Below are 15,074 nucleotides of genomic sequence, written 5' to 3' on the forward strand. Positions count from 1 at the left end.
TAAATAAATGGTTCTTAGGGTCAGGTTAGGCGTATGGACCTCCTGGTAGAATTTTCTTCGTTATTTCCTCTACAGAATGATACAAGTCTCAAATAGTAAGATATGAAGAAGTCAGCTGCTTGGTGGGAAGTTGAGCTTCTACCTGCACCGATGCTTGAGTGGGCGGCATTGGGTCCTTCCTCCCCCACGGCCGTCAGGGCATGGGCTACAGGGCAGTGACAGTGAGGTCAATATCAACTCATCCACCGGTTACACGACCTCGCGAGTGGATTAGCCGGGTGCTGTGGAAGAAAATAACTGCTCGTGGCTTCAGAATTTGGGGTAAACCCAAAGGGTCCCATGACCTCCTTCGATCTGATCTTTCTTCGAAGCGAAACGCAGTAAAACCTCCCACTGGTTTGCCAGTCAGGATTTGCTAGAGGAGCACCCAGCTCCCCCCCGGTCCCGCCCCGGCCCCGGTCCCGCCCCCGCGGAGCAGCGCGGCCAGAGAACGCGGAGCCCGCAGCAGCCGCCGCGATGCTGAGCTCGCCCTGGGCGCGCTTCTACTCCAACAGCTGCTGCCTCTGCTGCCATGTCCGCACCGGCACCATCATCCTCGGCGTCTGGTACCTGGTAAGCCCCTCCCCGGCTCTCCTCGTCCCCGTGTGTCGTGTTCCACCACCCCCCCCCCGGGGGTGGCCCCCCGCCCCGGAGGAGGAATGCCTATCGCAGCGGCTAAGGCTGTCCGGCGTTTTTTTGGGGAGAACCCTCCGAGGGGTCGCGTTTTTATGAGCGAGCTGCAGTGCTTCCCCGCCGCTAACCCACGGGTTACCCCCCCGGCAAGGCAGAGACCGGTATTTCGGCTTTGTCTAAATTGGGAAACGAAGCGTGTGTGTGTGTGTGTGTGTGTGTGTGTGGTGTGTTAAAGGGTCAGGGGAGCGGGAGCAGGGGATGCAGAGCACAGGCAGGCTCACCAGGGTCTCCAGCCAAAAGCAATCTGGTGGATGAAAACGTGACGAGCGAAGGTGTGAGCGGTTTTCCTGGCTCCCCCAGACTTCAGAGCGGTGTTCCCGAGGCCAGGCTGACCGCTGCACTGAGGCTGCCAGACCCTGGCCACACTGTGCAGAAAAAATCTTGTTTTATGATCTCTGATCATTGCTTCGTGGAGAAGTCAGATGTTCTTGTCACTGCTGTTCCTTGCTTGTCAGATAATTGTCAGGGGTATCTTGGTCTGGCTGACAGAGAGCTGAAACCTTTCAGGCAGCTGCTCTCAGGTACTAGAAAGACTTATCTGCCTTCAGAGTTACCCTAGAGTGAGGAATACCTCCTTGGAGCAGGGAACCAATCCCAAGGTGCAGCTTTAATGGGTGACCATCAGTCCCAGAGGTTGTTCCACACCCGTTATTCAGCCAGGGGAAAAGTCTCAGTGAGGAGGAGGCACGTTAAGCCCTCAGTTCCTCTCCTGTCTTTGACAATCTTTTCTCAATCCCTTGGGCAGCAATGCAGGAAAAGCAGCTTTCCCAGATCTAGCCCTGCCATAGTTGCAGGATTTGCAAATGTGTCAGAAGAATTAAAAGAGCTGGTCTGTCGCTGCAGGTTATGTAGATGCACTTCTCAGGCTGCTCGGTTTTTCCCCTCCCTTGGTGTGAGAAATCAGTCCCTCTGTGAAGCCAAGGCCACGCAGAGCTGTTTGCCAAGCATCATTTTTCAAATGATTGCAGACGGAAGCAGATTAGACCTGGGCTTATTTGCTAACTGCTGAAATTCCCTTCAGAAGCAAGTGAAAAATGCAGGGCTGGCCTCCCTTGTAGGACAGCTCATTAAATAAATTCAATCAGCATAATAAAAAGGCTAGGTTGACATTTATGTCCTAGAAATCACATAAAATGCTCTATGCCCTATAATATACATATTTCACCACTGAGAAAGTGATGCATTAGTTGAACTATTTCTTGCTCCTGGTTTAATAAAATGCAGTTAAATGCAATATCCACAGCCTGTGGTATCTGGAATACTGACAGCATTGAAAAAGACACCCCTCTCTACCTGACTGCAATGAAGTTTCAGAAAGTTTTAATATGACCTGAAAGCTTTTGAACATTTCTTCCAGGATGCTTGTTATTTATTTCCGCCTTCAGCTGAATGAAGCCTTTTCACATTGGCTCCAGAAAGACAGGGATGCAGGTATTTTAGCTGTGCAGTGGACCTGAAGATATTTGAGGAAGAGGAAATTAAGTGCATCAGCTGACCTTAGATATAAAGAAAAGCCTGATGGCTTTTTAGACTTTGTTACCTATTGAATTACTAACATTTAAATACCAGTGCCCCAATTTCATGTAGTATTTTTCTGCAAAGTCTGTTTTAAAATTTTCTTTGCTAACTAGCAGGTATTTCCTGATTTACAGATCATCCTACTTTGCTTCTTTTGTTTCCATAGATTTTTCAGGGCAGATCTCTGAGTGACTTCAAACTAACAATAACTCATAACATGTCAGGGTACACATTTCTGTCTGCGCTTTCTCCTCTGTTGCAAATACTTCAATTTTTAAGGTTAACTATTAAGAATAGAAATTTAGATGCATGTTCATAATAAATGCTAAACCTTTTTTCTAGCTTACAAAGTTAGGAAGCAGTAAGTAGCTCCTTGAGTAAATAGCTACCCAGGTTGAAAGGTCTGGTTTACAAAGTCATATACGAAAGTATTGTTTTATCTCAGGACAACAATTATGTTTTGATATAATCTGCTATTGAGGGTTTACATAAAAATAGATGCTGTCCTGGTGGCAAATCTTTTCTCTGCATGTGTTTTGGGTGGTTGCATTGCTCCAAACTACACATGAGCAATGAGCATAACCTCAAATAAAGTTCAAACAAAAACCCCTTTGATTTTTCATCATGCCAACATGTATTCTGTATGCTGTTTGCCATTATGCTTTAGAGGAAACTACTTGAGAAAAAAAAAACATCCCCCTAGAGAATGAATACTTTTCTTGTTGCTTTTTCATATCTTGCTACCTGTGAAGTGTGAGTTTTTTTAATTCTATGACTATTGATACAGTGATTCAGTAGCAGAAGCTTCTGAAGGAGAAAAAAAGTAGTAGCTTAGAAGTGTTGACAGGCTTTTAAAATAGGATTTTCACATGTTGAACCGGTTTGGAGTTAGCATAATCTCAGGGGGCAGAATTTCATGTCTGAGTAAATGTGGAAAAATAGTGCATTTCTATGGGATGATGTTTTAGCTGTTCAGTTTTAATGTTTTAATTGGATATTTGGGATTCTACAAATAGTGGAGAGAGTGGGGAGCCGAGTGCAGGTGGGGTCATCAGGGCTACATTATGAGAGCACTTTGCCATACAGGTAAGGGGAAGGAACGCTGTGTGCATTTCCAACGCACACCCAGCAGCCACAGACCCCCACAATGGTCTCATGAAGTATCAATAGCTGGAAAATAAATATTTAACTTTGCTCTATTTTAGGATATAATGGGTCTTAGAGTGCTAATGTTTCTATAGCTCTTATGTTTTGGTGGTTTCGTCCTGGTAAAGCCATAAGTACTGCATCTAGAATAATATAATACGATACGGCATTGCATGATATTGCAATATAGTATACATAAAACAATATATATACTATCACCGAGTACTGAGGTACTTCAGTGTAAAAAGTAAGTTGTAAAGGGTGGAGCAGCCAGAGGAAATTTCCTGAAAAGAAAATCTAATCAGGTTGCAGAATAGCCTGCACTTCAGGAACTGATGTGCTGCCTTGGGGAGAAAGGCTTAAGAGGAGGTGCTGCAATGTTGAATACAAACATTATGCTGAAGATTAAGACAGTAGTAATATGACTGACTGGGAGGTAATATTTATTTTAAAACCTGAGGACTAGTTTGGTTCAGCTAGTTGTTAATCTTGGTTTTTTCATCCCACTGGTATGGACTTCACACTTCTCTGTATTATATATGAAATCAGAGGTCACAATGCAGAAACATTTCGGGGCACAAAAATCTTACAAGTGTCATATTTTGAAAAAAAATTACAAAAAGGAAAATTAGGAAGTCACTTCCAGCAGCTCAGTTTTGTGCCAGACAGTTGTATCAGTGTGCTGTTTGAGGCAGTGACACCGTGGAAATGAGCCAGCTTCAGTTCCGATCTCCCCTGGGTGCTGGAGTCCAGGGGAAAGCTGGCACTTGTGTGAGTTCCAAGTGACCCAGTCGGTCCTGGTGAGTCAGAATAACATCCCCGTTGGGGACAGCATTTATAACTGCAGCATGTCTTCTTCCTGAGTAAATGGGCTTCACTTTCTTTGCCTAAAACACAAAGAAGGAACGTCAGATATGCTGACAGTGTCACGGTAGGATTTCCCACTCTCCCAACACATGGCAGTGGGGTTTATGCACACCCCAAGGCTCCACTGGCACCATCTGGGACAAAGGGAATTATTTCCCAGTGACTTGGGAGGGAGGAAGATGAAACTTTAAGGCATCAGTTCAGGAAAAAAAAAATGTTACAAGAAGGAGCTTTCATTTTTGAGCAATGTGTGCCCAGTGTCACCTGCTACCTGCCTTGTTGCAGCAGTGTCCTGGGCACAGGCTGCTCCCCCTCACCAAGATCCCCCTGGTGCCCACAGACCCCTGAGACCCCTGGTCCCCCGGGACACCCAGAGGCTCACAGCATCTGTCGAACCTCAGCAGAGCTGCCCGCAGCTCAGCGCTGCCTCCCCGGCGCCCTGGCAGAAAGGGGCTAAAAATAAAAACTAATGGAAGGCTGAGAAGCTTTTATAACCACGAGTTCTCGAGTTCTGCGGCTCCCTCTGAAGGACATGTGGTAAAGAACTTAAATAGAGCGAGCTGAAGTTTTTAGCCAGAGTGGCTTCAGTGTTTGAGCTGCTGTTTGTGGAAAGCTCAGCATGAATTGCTAGTTGGGACACTTCAGTTCTGGATTTTGCTGAATTTACAGTTGAAAACGTGCATAATTTCTGTCTGCATCCCAGTCATTTTTTTAATAAAAGGATTGAATCCTAATGGATGAAAAAATGTACTAGTAGTGGCCTCCGTATAGAATCATAGAATGGTTTGGGTTGGAAGGGACCTTTAGACGTCATCTAGTCCAACCCCCGTGCAAGGAGCTCAGAGTCCCATCCGACCTGGCCTTGAATGTTTCCAGGGATGGGGCTTCCACCACCTCTCTGGGCAACCTGTGCCAGTGTTCCACCACCCTCAGTGTAAAAAATGTCTTCCTTATGTCTAATCTAAATCTATCTCCTTCTAGTTTAAAACCATTATCCCTTGTCCTATCACAACAGATCCTGCTAAAATTTTATTTGTAAAGCAAAAGAAAAGCACTGCTTGCTATGGCCTTATTGATTTACAGGTTGAACATCCTGCTGACATCAGCAGAGAGCACTTCAACTGATGTCAAAGAGAGAACCAAGGTATATATTTTGTGACTGCACCACACTTACTTCCTTGTCTTTATCAAGCCGTGTTCAGAACAGCATGTACGGCAATGTGCTTGAATACAAGAAGATTACTGAAATCTTGGCTTACTTGGCAGAGAGTAGAGATCAGCACTGACTGCTCATGTAAACAAAATATACTGTTGTAGTTTAGCCCCACTTGGGACCAAACTACGCAGTCTCTCATTCACTCCCCCACCCTCTGAGGGAACAGGGAGAGATAATAGAAAAAAAATGGCTCAAGGTTTGAGATAAGAACAGGGGGAGATCCTTAAAGTTACTGTTATGGGCAAAACAGACTCGACTTGGAGAAAATGATTTATTTATTATTATTAATAAAACCAAAGCAGGATAATGTGGAAGAGAGCAAAGTAACTTCCCCCCACCCCTTCTTCTTCCCGTGCTTAACATTATCTCTACCTCCTTCTGCTGCCAAAAGGCACAAGGGGGGAGTAGGGAATGGGAGTTACGGTCAGTTCATCACACATTGCTTTATGCTGCTCCTTCCTCCTCAAGGGAAGAACTCCTCACATTCCTCCCCTGCTCCATCGTGGGGTCCCTCCCATGGGCCACAGTCCTTCGTGAAACTGCTCTGGCGTGGGTCATCTCTTTCACGGGATGCAGCCCTTCCGGAACAGCTGCCCCAGCGCGGGCCCTCCATGGACCACAGCTTCCTTCAGGCCTCCACCTGCCCCGGCCTGGGGTCCTCCATGGGCTGCAGGTGGATCTCTGTCCCTCTGTGGACCTCCATGTGCTGCAGGGGGACAGCCTGCTCCACCATGGTCATCACCACAGACTGCAGAGGAATCTTGGCCAGGAGCCGTGTTACTCCTCCCCCTCCTTCTTCACTGACCTTGGCGTCTGCAGCTGTTCCTCTCACAAGAAATTCTTCACACTCGGCTCAGGCAGACGCCTCTCAGGTTCTCTTCACATCTCATCTCCTCTTCACTTCTTGCAGCCGGGCTGGGCCAAGTTGGGCCCAGTTGGCTGCCGGGGGGGGAGGCCAGAGGGTGAGGGCCACAAGGCTCACATCTCCCCCTCTCTGCCCCCGCTCCAGCTTCTTCACATCATCTTCTCTTTTTTTTTTTTTTTTATTTTTCTTCTTAAATCCGTTATCGCAGAAGCATTATCAGGGAATATTCTGCTACCAATTGGTTCGGCCCTGGCCAGCAGCAGGTCTGCCAGAGGCCCGGCTGAGTTCACTGGACAAAGGGAAAACTTCTAGAAGCTTCTTACAGAACGTACCACCATGGCCCCCCCTCACTAAACAAATCCAACACATATACCTGTACTGGGATCCTTCCAAGCTGCTCTGTCCACACTCCTGCAACCTTTACACAGTCTGAGTCTGCATACATCAGCAAGGAGTTGTAAGCAGGGGTCCCTTGAAGAGGGTGGAAAGGCCCTTTCAGGAAAAATAAAGAAAGTCTAATAAGAGAAGTTGTTATTAATCATTTTAAAACCTATGAGAATCAGGAGATTTTGAAAACTGAAAAAAACGAAGTTGTGAAAAGGGGGAAATTCCACCATTAGAAAGCCTGATGTTACAGGGAATTGGAAACTGTTATCCCAGTGCCAGGTTGCAGGAATTTGCACGAATACAAGCATGAGATCTTGTGTTTTACTTAGAATATCAGCTTTCTTTGCTTTTATATGGAATGAAATGGGCTAAGAATAAAGGATCTCCAACTTTATCTGTGTATGAATGGTCAGAGTACATCAGCCAGCTCATTGAAGCCGTTCCTTCATATCAGCCAGGGTTGTCGCTTCCCGTGTCACACCAGTGTGATACAGCTGGGATGTTGGGTCAGGCTACCCTGCAGACAACACTGCCTTTACCACCTCCACTAACAGTCTGATACTGGTGGCACTGGGGAAAGAAGTCTTGCAGAATGGGGCTCACTGTGGGTTCACCAGCTTATTGCCCCTCCACAGTCCAGACCTGGGCAGTATATTCCAGGGGAAGAGCTGAGTGGTGCCAATGACACGGCCAATTCCTATCCCTTGGTAGGAGATGTAGTGTCAGCAGCAGGTAAGATTTATCCACTGGCAGGTGGAGGGGCCATGATATAATCTGAAACGACTTGAGATTCCAAATTCTTCTAGTGGAAATGGCTGCAGTAACTAAATATTTATATCCCAAGTGCCATGCCTATGAAATTATCATTAGTTTTTCTGTTGTCTGTACTTCCTTTCATAAAACACAAGCTGAGATCTTGAAAAAAAAACAGCAGCATTCTCACATAACTCATTGGAGAATTCCTGTGCACGTGCTTGCTTTTGAGGAGAGTGGAGAGAAAACTTGGAATTCATTATGAATAAAGAAAAATATGAATCCTACTGTCAAAGGCTTCCCTGTATGATTGATGTACATGTTGAATATCGAACTGAGACTTGAATCGGAGGACGTCCGGGGTATTTGCTCTTGGAGCGGATTGCATCCATTCCATTATCTTCTTCAAGACCAGAGGGAAACAGGATCTGGACATAAATATCTGCTCACGGCCTGCATGGTATTTTGTTAAGAAGCTGAAAACATATGTATGCATTTTAGATATGATAGAGCAAAGAGTAAAGACCAGCACTGATCACTAGCATGAACAAAATATATCTTGTCTGAAGGAGCTTCTCAATAACTACATTCTGATTGTGACTTATCTAGAGAGATAGTATTAAATAACTTAACAGTTAACTGCTTCAAGAATGGCTTCTGGAGAACTCCTTAAAGAACTCCTCCCCACCATGCACAAACCCAGGTTGGTTTCTGCAGCGCAGGACCTTACCCCACCTCCTTTCTCCAATTCATGCTTCAAGTCTTCTTCAGTTGATTTACAAAATAAAGTACCATATGGGAGGAATTTAAATCAATCACACAATCAATAAGACAGCTTGCGAAGACCCTAATCACTCACCTCTGGGTGACAGAATCAATCCATTAACAGACCAGAAAGATTATCTGAAAACAGGATGGATTCATTGGTACACCATATCTGAAGTTACCTGTGCTTTCTGTTCTGAGTGAAATTAGCCAGGTTTGTTTGTTTGTTTGCTGTGTGGCAGAGAGGAGCAGAAACAGCATTTTGTCAGTCCCCCCCAGAGTCTGTCATACATCAGTGTTTTTATTAATTTTTTTTTTCTAAAAACTTTTAAAGTCATTGGAGGGACAAATTTTCTTCTAAGCATCTTTTGGACAGTCCATGCATTTACTGAACTGTTTATTAGTCTGTAACACAATACTTATTTCTGAAAATGTCTTTAAGCTCTAATCCCCTTACATATGCAACTTTTCTTATATGCCCAAACCCCACACTAGGATTTTTCACAGAATCATTGCATGAATTCATTTAATAGATCATTGCAATGATAGCTGATAATCTGCATCAGTTGTCCAGGATAATTACAGAGTTTTCTAACCAACACAGTTATCAATTCGGAAAACGCAAACCTTTGTAGAATACCCTTTTTTCTTAGTAAGGCCTTCAATGGGATAATAAATTCACTGGGATTACAAGGAACAGTTGTCTCCCTTCGGTGAGAAAACAGATGGTTGGTTGTAAGAGGTGCAAAGTCTACATAAATGCTTATTAAAGGAAAGAAATCCATTAAGAGACCAGTATATTATAATTACATTTGATTTTTTTATACAAAAATCATGAATGTATTTATAGAAAGGAGAGGAGGTATTACATCAATCAAGTAAAATGTGTTTAGCAGTTCTGTTGAAGGTTAATATGTATCTCCTAGTCAGCCAGAGGAGAACACATTAAGCTTCATAAACTGATCGTTGATTAGACTGACGTCAGTGAAAATGCAATTAGTCTTATATATTCCTGGACATATGGAACGGATGTTGCAAAATAGCCAGGAATTAATTTCCTTGATTGCTTTCTTTTTCTCTGGTTTTATTGTGAGGCTCATGCTTTGACTGTAAAACTTTGGAAGTTTAAAGTGGTCAAGGCTTGAAAATATGCACAGGAGTTTCTGTGTTGTTCTGCAGCTGGTCTTGAGATTTAAAGCCTCAAATCTCCAGACAGTAGAATAGGAAGAGAAAAACCACGCTCCTTGCTGAAGGTGTGACAGAGTGCTCCTGGTCAGTCTGAGGCAGTGAATCTGCCAGGAAGGCATCATTGAAGAAATAATCTGAATTTGAGCCTAGCACGCTGTTCCTGGATCCCCTGTGGGTCTGCTCTCTTTCAGATGTCCACAGTCAGCTCTGACTAGTGTCATCCCAGTCCTCTGCCTTAGAAGCACTTTTTAAATTGCTGTGGCTGTTTTTCTTTTCATTGCTGGCTTGTGCTGAGCAAGGTCTTGTTCTGTCAGGAGATACATTTTAAGCTACTTAAAACAGACAGGACAAATGCTTTTGTCAGAAACACAGGTTTGTGGGAGATTTTCACCTTGCAGAGGTGCATTTCCCAACTGTGAAACAGCTGTGCCCAGACAGATCGGCAACATGTGATCATGTTGTTTACTGTGTCAGTAATTATCTGTACTATACCGTCCTTTGAGGTGTGCCCACTTCTTCCTTGTGTAACTAAATCCCTACCTCGGACTGCAGAGTGATGGAAGGATGGAGTGATGTGCTTTACTACTGACAGCCCTGGTCCCTTGCATGGCTTCTGTGGATATTGCCTGTGGTGATTACAGAAGAATAATTGTTCAAAGGTTTGGTGTGTTTTGGTGGTTTTTTTTTTTTAATTTAGTGGGCATATGTGGCTTGCTGTCAAAAGTTGGGGCGCACTCCTCTCACCAGTGCAGTAACACATGTGCAAAGAGGAGCTGCCACAACTCTCACATCAACAGTGACCCTGTAGCAGATCTGCCCTCAACCTTTCACTGTCACCTGCAAGACTCAGAAATGGATTTTTGGAAGTCAAGGACAAATGCAGAAACCAAATCTCAACTGACCAGCTGAACAACTCTTTTTCTAAGAAGATTTTATTACATACCAATTCTTTGCTAGCTCTCCACAGCATCCTGAACCAAGATGTGCTTTAGTAGAAATTGCAAGTTGGTCTGGCAATGTTATAACTTGACCGTGAGTATATGATTGTATTTCCCCATGGCTGGGCAGAAGACCTCAGCAATCATTTTCAGATACAGGTTCAACTTTCTTTAAATACAATGTAAAAGTAACAAAGAATCCATGGATAAATTTGCATACAAATATCCTATTTCCTTAAACCATGAGAGGACTAAGATTAAGTATGTAACAAATTAAACTCTAGGGAGGCAGAAACCTCTAGTGTGCATCCTGTACAGTCTGTCCATCTATTTTTTTTTAAATAAATGTAGTCATTACCATATTTCATTAATAACAGACCTCCTGTGGTTTGGGTTTTAGGACTGTTAAAAGGCTGGCAGCAGGCGGTGGTTGAGTCATTTGTATAGAAGAGTGCTGATAAATTATGCTGGACTTCCTATATCAATTTAATCAGCATAGCCTTTAAAGTTCAATGCTTACTGTCATTATAATAATCAAAGTTGAAATTATATATAAAGCCTGATAAAAATACTTTATGTAGCTTTCTATTATATGCTCTCTATAATGTGCGCTCTGTAATATGCTAGTCTGAGCCTGCCTGGATCATTCTTTGACTTCTCGTGAGTAATATGGAAAAATAAGAAACAAGAATTGCAGACTCTACCCTGTCGTCTCCAGATTAAAGAACATAAATACTTAATTGCTACTTCTGATCTGACTAATGCCCTCCCTATTCCAGTGCAGTATTTCAGGTAGGAGCCAGAAACATATGCTTTAAGAAACCATGCAGGGAAGTAAGAAAGAATGATTTGTGCAGGGAAGAAATTTTATTTTATTCTACTATTATTTCAAGGTTGGGCAATAACCTGAAGCAGGAAGGCTTATATTTTGTTTTTAAGATGCTTTGTAATACCACTAAGCACTTGCATTTCCTGAATAAATAGTTAATCCTTTTCTGTACTTTTCCAACCTTTTGGCTTCAGTAATAATGCCTGATAGTGAGTTTCACTGGTGAAATGGGGGAAGGATTCTCTTTTAACCCTACTTTACATGGCCATCTTTCTGTTTCCCTTCAGACTATTAAGTTTCATTGGGTGAAAAGATAACTAAGTGTGGCTGTGTTTCCTTCCTTGGACCATTCATTAATTTGTGCATCACTAACACATCTGCAGCTTGTCCCCCAGCAATGGAAAGCTGAAATATTTTCATTACAATGAGGCAGAAGGCTTACACAGCAGAAAAAAAAGAAAGGTATCTACTCTGACAGCCAAGGTTCTCCTGCTCCTCCTTCCCCAGGAGTTCAAGCCACTGCCTGAGGTGTGCCTAGATGTAGCTCCTGGGTCCTGTGTGCCCTGAGGGGGAAGGTAACTGAATCACTGCTATGAGATCTGTAAAGAAACTTGGGGACACCTCATTCCTTCTCAAGTTGTTTGTCTACTCTCCACAGCAGTCAGACAGCTGTAAAACATTTATTGCTAAAATTGCCTCCTTGTTTCCTCTTTAATCAGAATTCAGAAAAAAAAAAAAATGCTTTGCCTAACAAGGAGAGAGAGAACAGATAGAAGAATCTGCCTATACGAGGCAATAGAGCGTAAACCTTAACTCATTATCAATGCTAACAGAGAAGTTTGGGAAAGACGCTTCAGATAGTGCAAATCTACCCTGAACTGTTGAGTTAATCCGTGAACTTGTTGGTTTTTTGGGTTTTTTTTTTTTGTAGGGTTCTTGTGTCCTCTTGATGAACAAAAGTGTTCTTGCTTTTATTAACATCTTCTACACTAAAAGAAAAAAGCAAGAAAAATGCAAAAAACATGTCAAGTGGGAAGGCAAAGGTAGATGGGGAGAATTAAGCATGATGAGTCAGCTTAACTATACATTTTCCATACATTCTCACTTTTTCTAGTAGTAATACTGACTTCAAATATCCAAGCACTATAAAATATATGTTTAGTTTCAAGGAGCAAAAATAGTTTAAGACTGTTTTTTTTTTTTTCTGTAGTTTCTATAGAGAACGAGCACCTAGACTCATAAAATCGCCTTTGAAGGGAGATAAAGGGTATGGAGGTTTTGCTTGAGACTTTCTTCAGTTTTATTAAAAACATTTAAGATTTCTTACTAGTAAAATTAATGTCCTTGGTGATTTGCTTCAATAGTATATCTGTAGAGGGCAACAAACTAAACCCTGCCAGTTTTGTGAGGTATTAAAAATATGCTAGAATTGTGTGTGCCAGTTCAAAATCTGGCCAAAGTTTAGGAGCCTTGGTCAGCAACACCCCGAGGTGGCTCACTGTTCGAAGTCCTCAGAGAAGTCTGCTGCTATTTGCTGCTCAGTCAAAACCATTTTTGTTCAGAAACATCAGCTATTCTTTCATCGGGTATCTTATATTGTGTCAGGTATGGGACTGTAGAGTAAACTATAGGTAACTAACTGCCTATATCAATCACAGTGTTATAATTCTCTAATACAGATTACAGAAAGTTGGGAGGTTAGCCCAAAATTACTGTGTTTTCAAAAAATCTTTTTTTTTTTTTGTTATTTTCTATATCATAAAAACAAAGTTTATCTTTGCAGTTTTTAATTTTTCTCCCTTTTTTTTTATACCTACATATTACCGAGGTGTTCCCCATCATTAAACCAGCCCTCTGGGACTGTAAAGGGTCCCTGACAGGGAGCACGGGTAGTCAGTTAGCTCTCCACCAGTGCAAAAATTTAAGTAGTGTGCTTAAGTGGAACTCCCTCAGCTCAGTGAGGCTGAAAACACCCAGAATTAAAAGTGTATGAATGTCTTTCACCACATAGTCAGCATCCAGACTGTTACATGCATGGATTCAGTTATAAATTGAACCTTCAATATAAATAAAGCTCAGAGATTTTCCTTACTTTTTCCTGCAAATATAAGGATCTCTCTTCAACACATTAGGAAGTCTTGGGAGAACTGTAGTAGAATATTTGTAGAGGGACTCAGTGCACTTCAAGAGAAACACTGATATACTTTTAATGCAGTATATTGAGTTAAAGTAAGCTTAATATTTCCTCTTCTAAACTCCTTTATCAGAGCAATTTTATTTCACCTCTTGACTGTATGCTGGTGAAAGACCGGGAAAAATCAAGCCATTGTAGCTCCTGATAATTCTTCTTGTATTTATGGATGTCTTTGTAAGTTGCTGGCTTGAGCATTTCTCTGTCTGCCTGAGTTAGGAATCAGCAAAACATCTGTGTTAATGGCATGCTCTTAGGAGCTAGTGGAACTAATTTTATTTTAGATACACTGGGACAGACACCATGCAGCTGCACTTCTGTGAAGGGTCAGAAGTTACAGTGGTACTCATTTTCTCATCACCTGTTGATGCAGTGTTTCCTGACACCCTCCCTCCCCTGCATGTTATCTCCATGGGTCACCACATTTCACTGCTGATCTCTGAAACAAATGATGTGTAGAAGGTGGCTACTCACTCATTGGTGGCAGAGGGCTGAAATTTTAGTGGATTATATACTTTCTAAGCACTGGATGCTGTCTGTGGAAGACAGGAGGTTGCTTCCGAGCATCCTAAACACTGCACGTTCCCTCTAGCAGAGCTGCCTCACATTGTGCATAAGCTGCTGGTTCTTTTTCACAGTACAGGTGGAAGCAGCAGCAGTGGCTGGCAGTGCCAGCCCTGATCTCAGCACGTGCTGCCTTTCTCCATTATGCCTGCATACACCTTCTCTCACACAGTTATTGCTGTTTAAGATGACTTCTACTCAAATCTGAAATTGTGTTTTGTAACCCCAGAGCAGGAAATCCAAGCAATGCTCCAATATTTAGACTATCTCCTCCAAAATATTTCCTGTTTTCCCCTTTTCCTTATACATTCTGGGTTCTCTACAAAGCAGAGTTATTTTCCTCCTCTACACTGATGAGCAGGTGGATGTATTCCATCTGGTTGCCAGAGAAGCAAGATTTGGGGATTTTAAAAAGTATTATTTTATTTCTGTATCAGGACAGTTGGGCATTTCTAGGACTTTCTGTGGGCTCTTTGTCTAGACTCTTTTTAGTGCAGTCTGGGCACCATCCTGCAGGGGCTGAGCCCAGGTGCAGAACTGAGGGCTGATAATGGAGTCCATCAACAGCCCCCAACATGGCAGGTGATGAACCAGGGCCAGGGGCCATCCAGGGGGCCCAACCAGGAGCATAAGGACCAGGGACACAACTGGAGACAAGCTACGACATGCATTCAAGGGGTCCATGCAAGAAGCATGGCTGGAGGCCAACACTCCTCTGGTGCCATTGGGGCACTGATGACCCCAGGCTGACCTGAAGTGGGGTCCTGGGCCCTGGGCAGGGGTGTGGGGAGCCCCATGGTGTGGCTGGGCAAGGCCAGTAAGGCCTGTTAGTGCCCCTGGGGCTCTAACCCACCCCATAGTGGGGTGGCACTATGTCCTTAACCAGCAGCAGGACCCAGTGGTCACAGTTCTGCCTTAATACTGTAAAATCTTGCATTTTATTCTTACCACCCTGCTGCATGTTCATGAAGATGTTTCTGTTTCTCCATCCATAAAAGTAGGATGATGTGTCTCATTGGGAAGGTATAGGCCTTAGTGGCTTCCTGAAACTTTGCATAATGAAAATGCTTTCTGAGCATGGTTAATTAGTCATTACATTATTTGTTGCTGAAGGA

At 43.2% G+C, this 15,074-nt stretch overlaps 1 protein-coding gene across 1 annotated transcript in view; it reads left to right on the top strand.

Moving 5' to 3' along the window:
* Window positions 1–497: 497 nt before the first annotated feature.
* Window positions 498–15,074, top strand: part of LAPTM4B (lysosomal protein transmembrane 4 beta) — a 62,949-nt gene continuing 48,372 nt past the window's right edge. Inside the window, exon 1 of the mRNA XM_086742493.1 lies at window positions 498–612. Within this exon, the coding sequence (XP_086598619.1) occupies window positions 517–612 (96 nt within the window). The 5' untranslated portion in view covers window positions 498–516. The remainder of the gene's footprint in view (window positions 613–15,074) is intronic.

The sequence above is a fragment of the Chlamydotis macqueenii genome, chromosome 2 (genome assembly GCF_036417535.1).
Source record: "Chlamydotis macqueenii isolate bChlMac1 chromosome 2, bChlMac1.mat, whole genome shotgun sequence".
NCBI lineage: Eukaryota > Metazoa > Chordata > Aves > Otidiformes > Otididae > Chlamydotis > Chlamydotis macqueenii.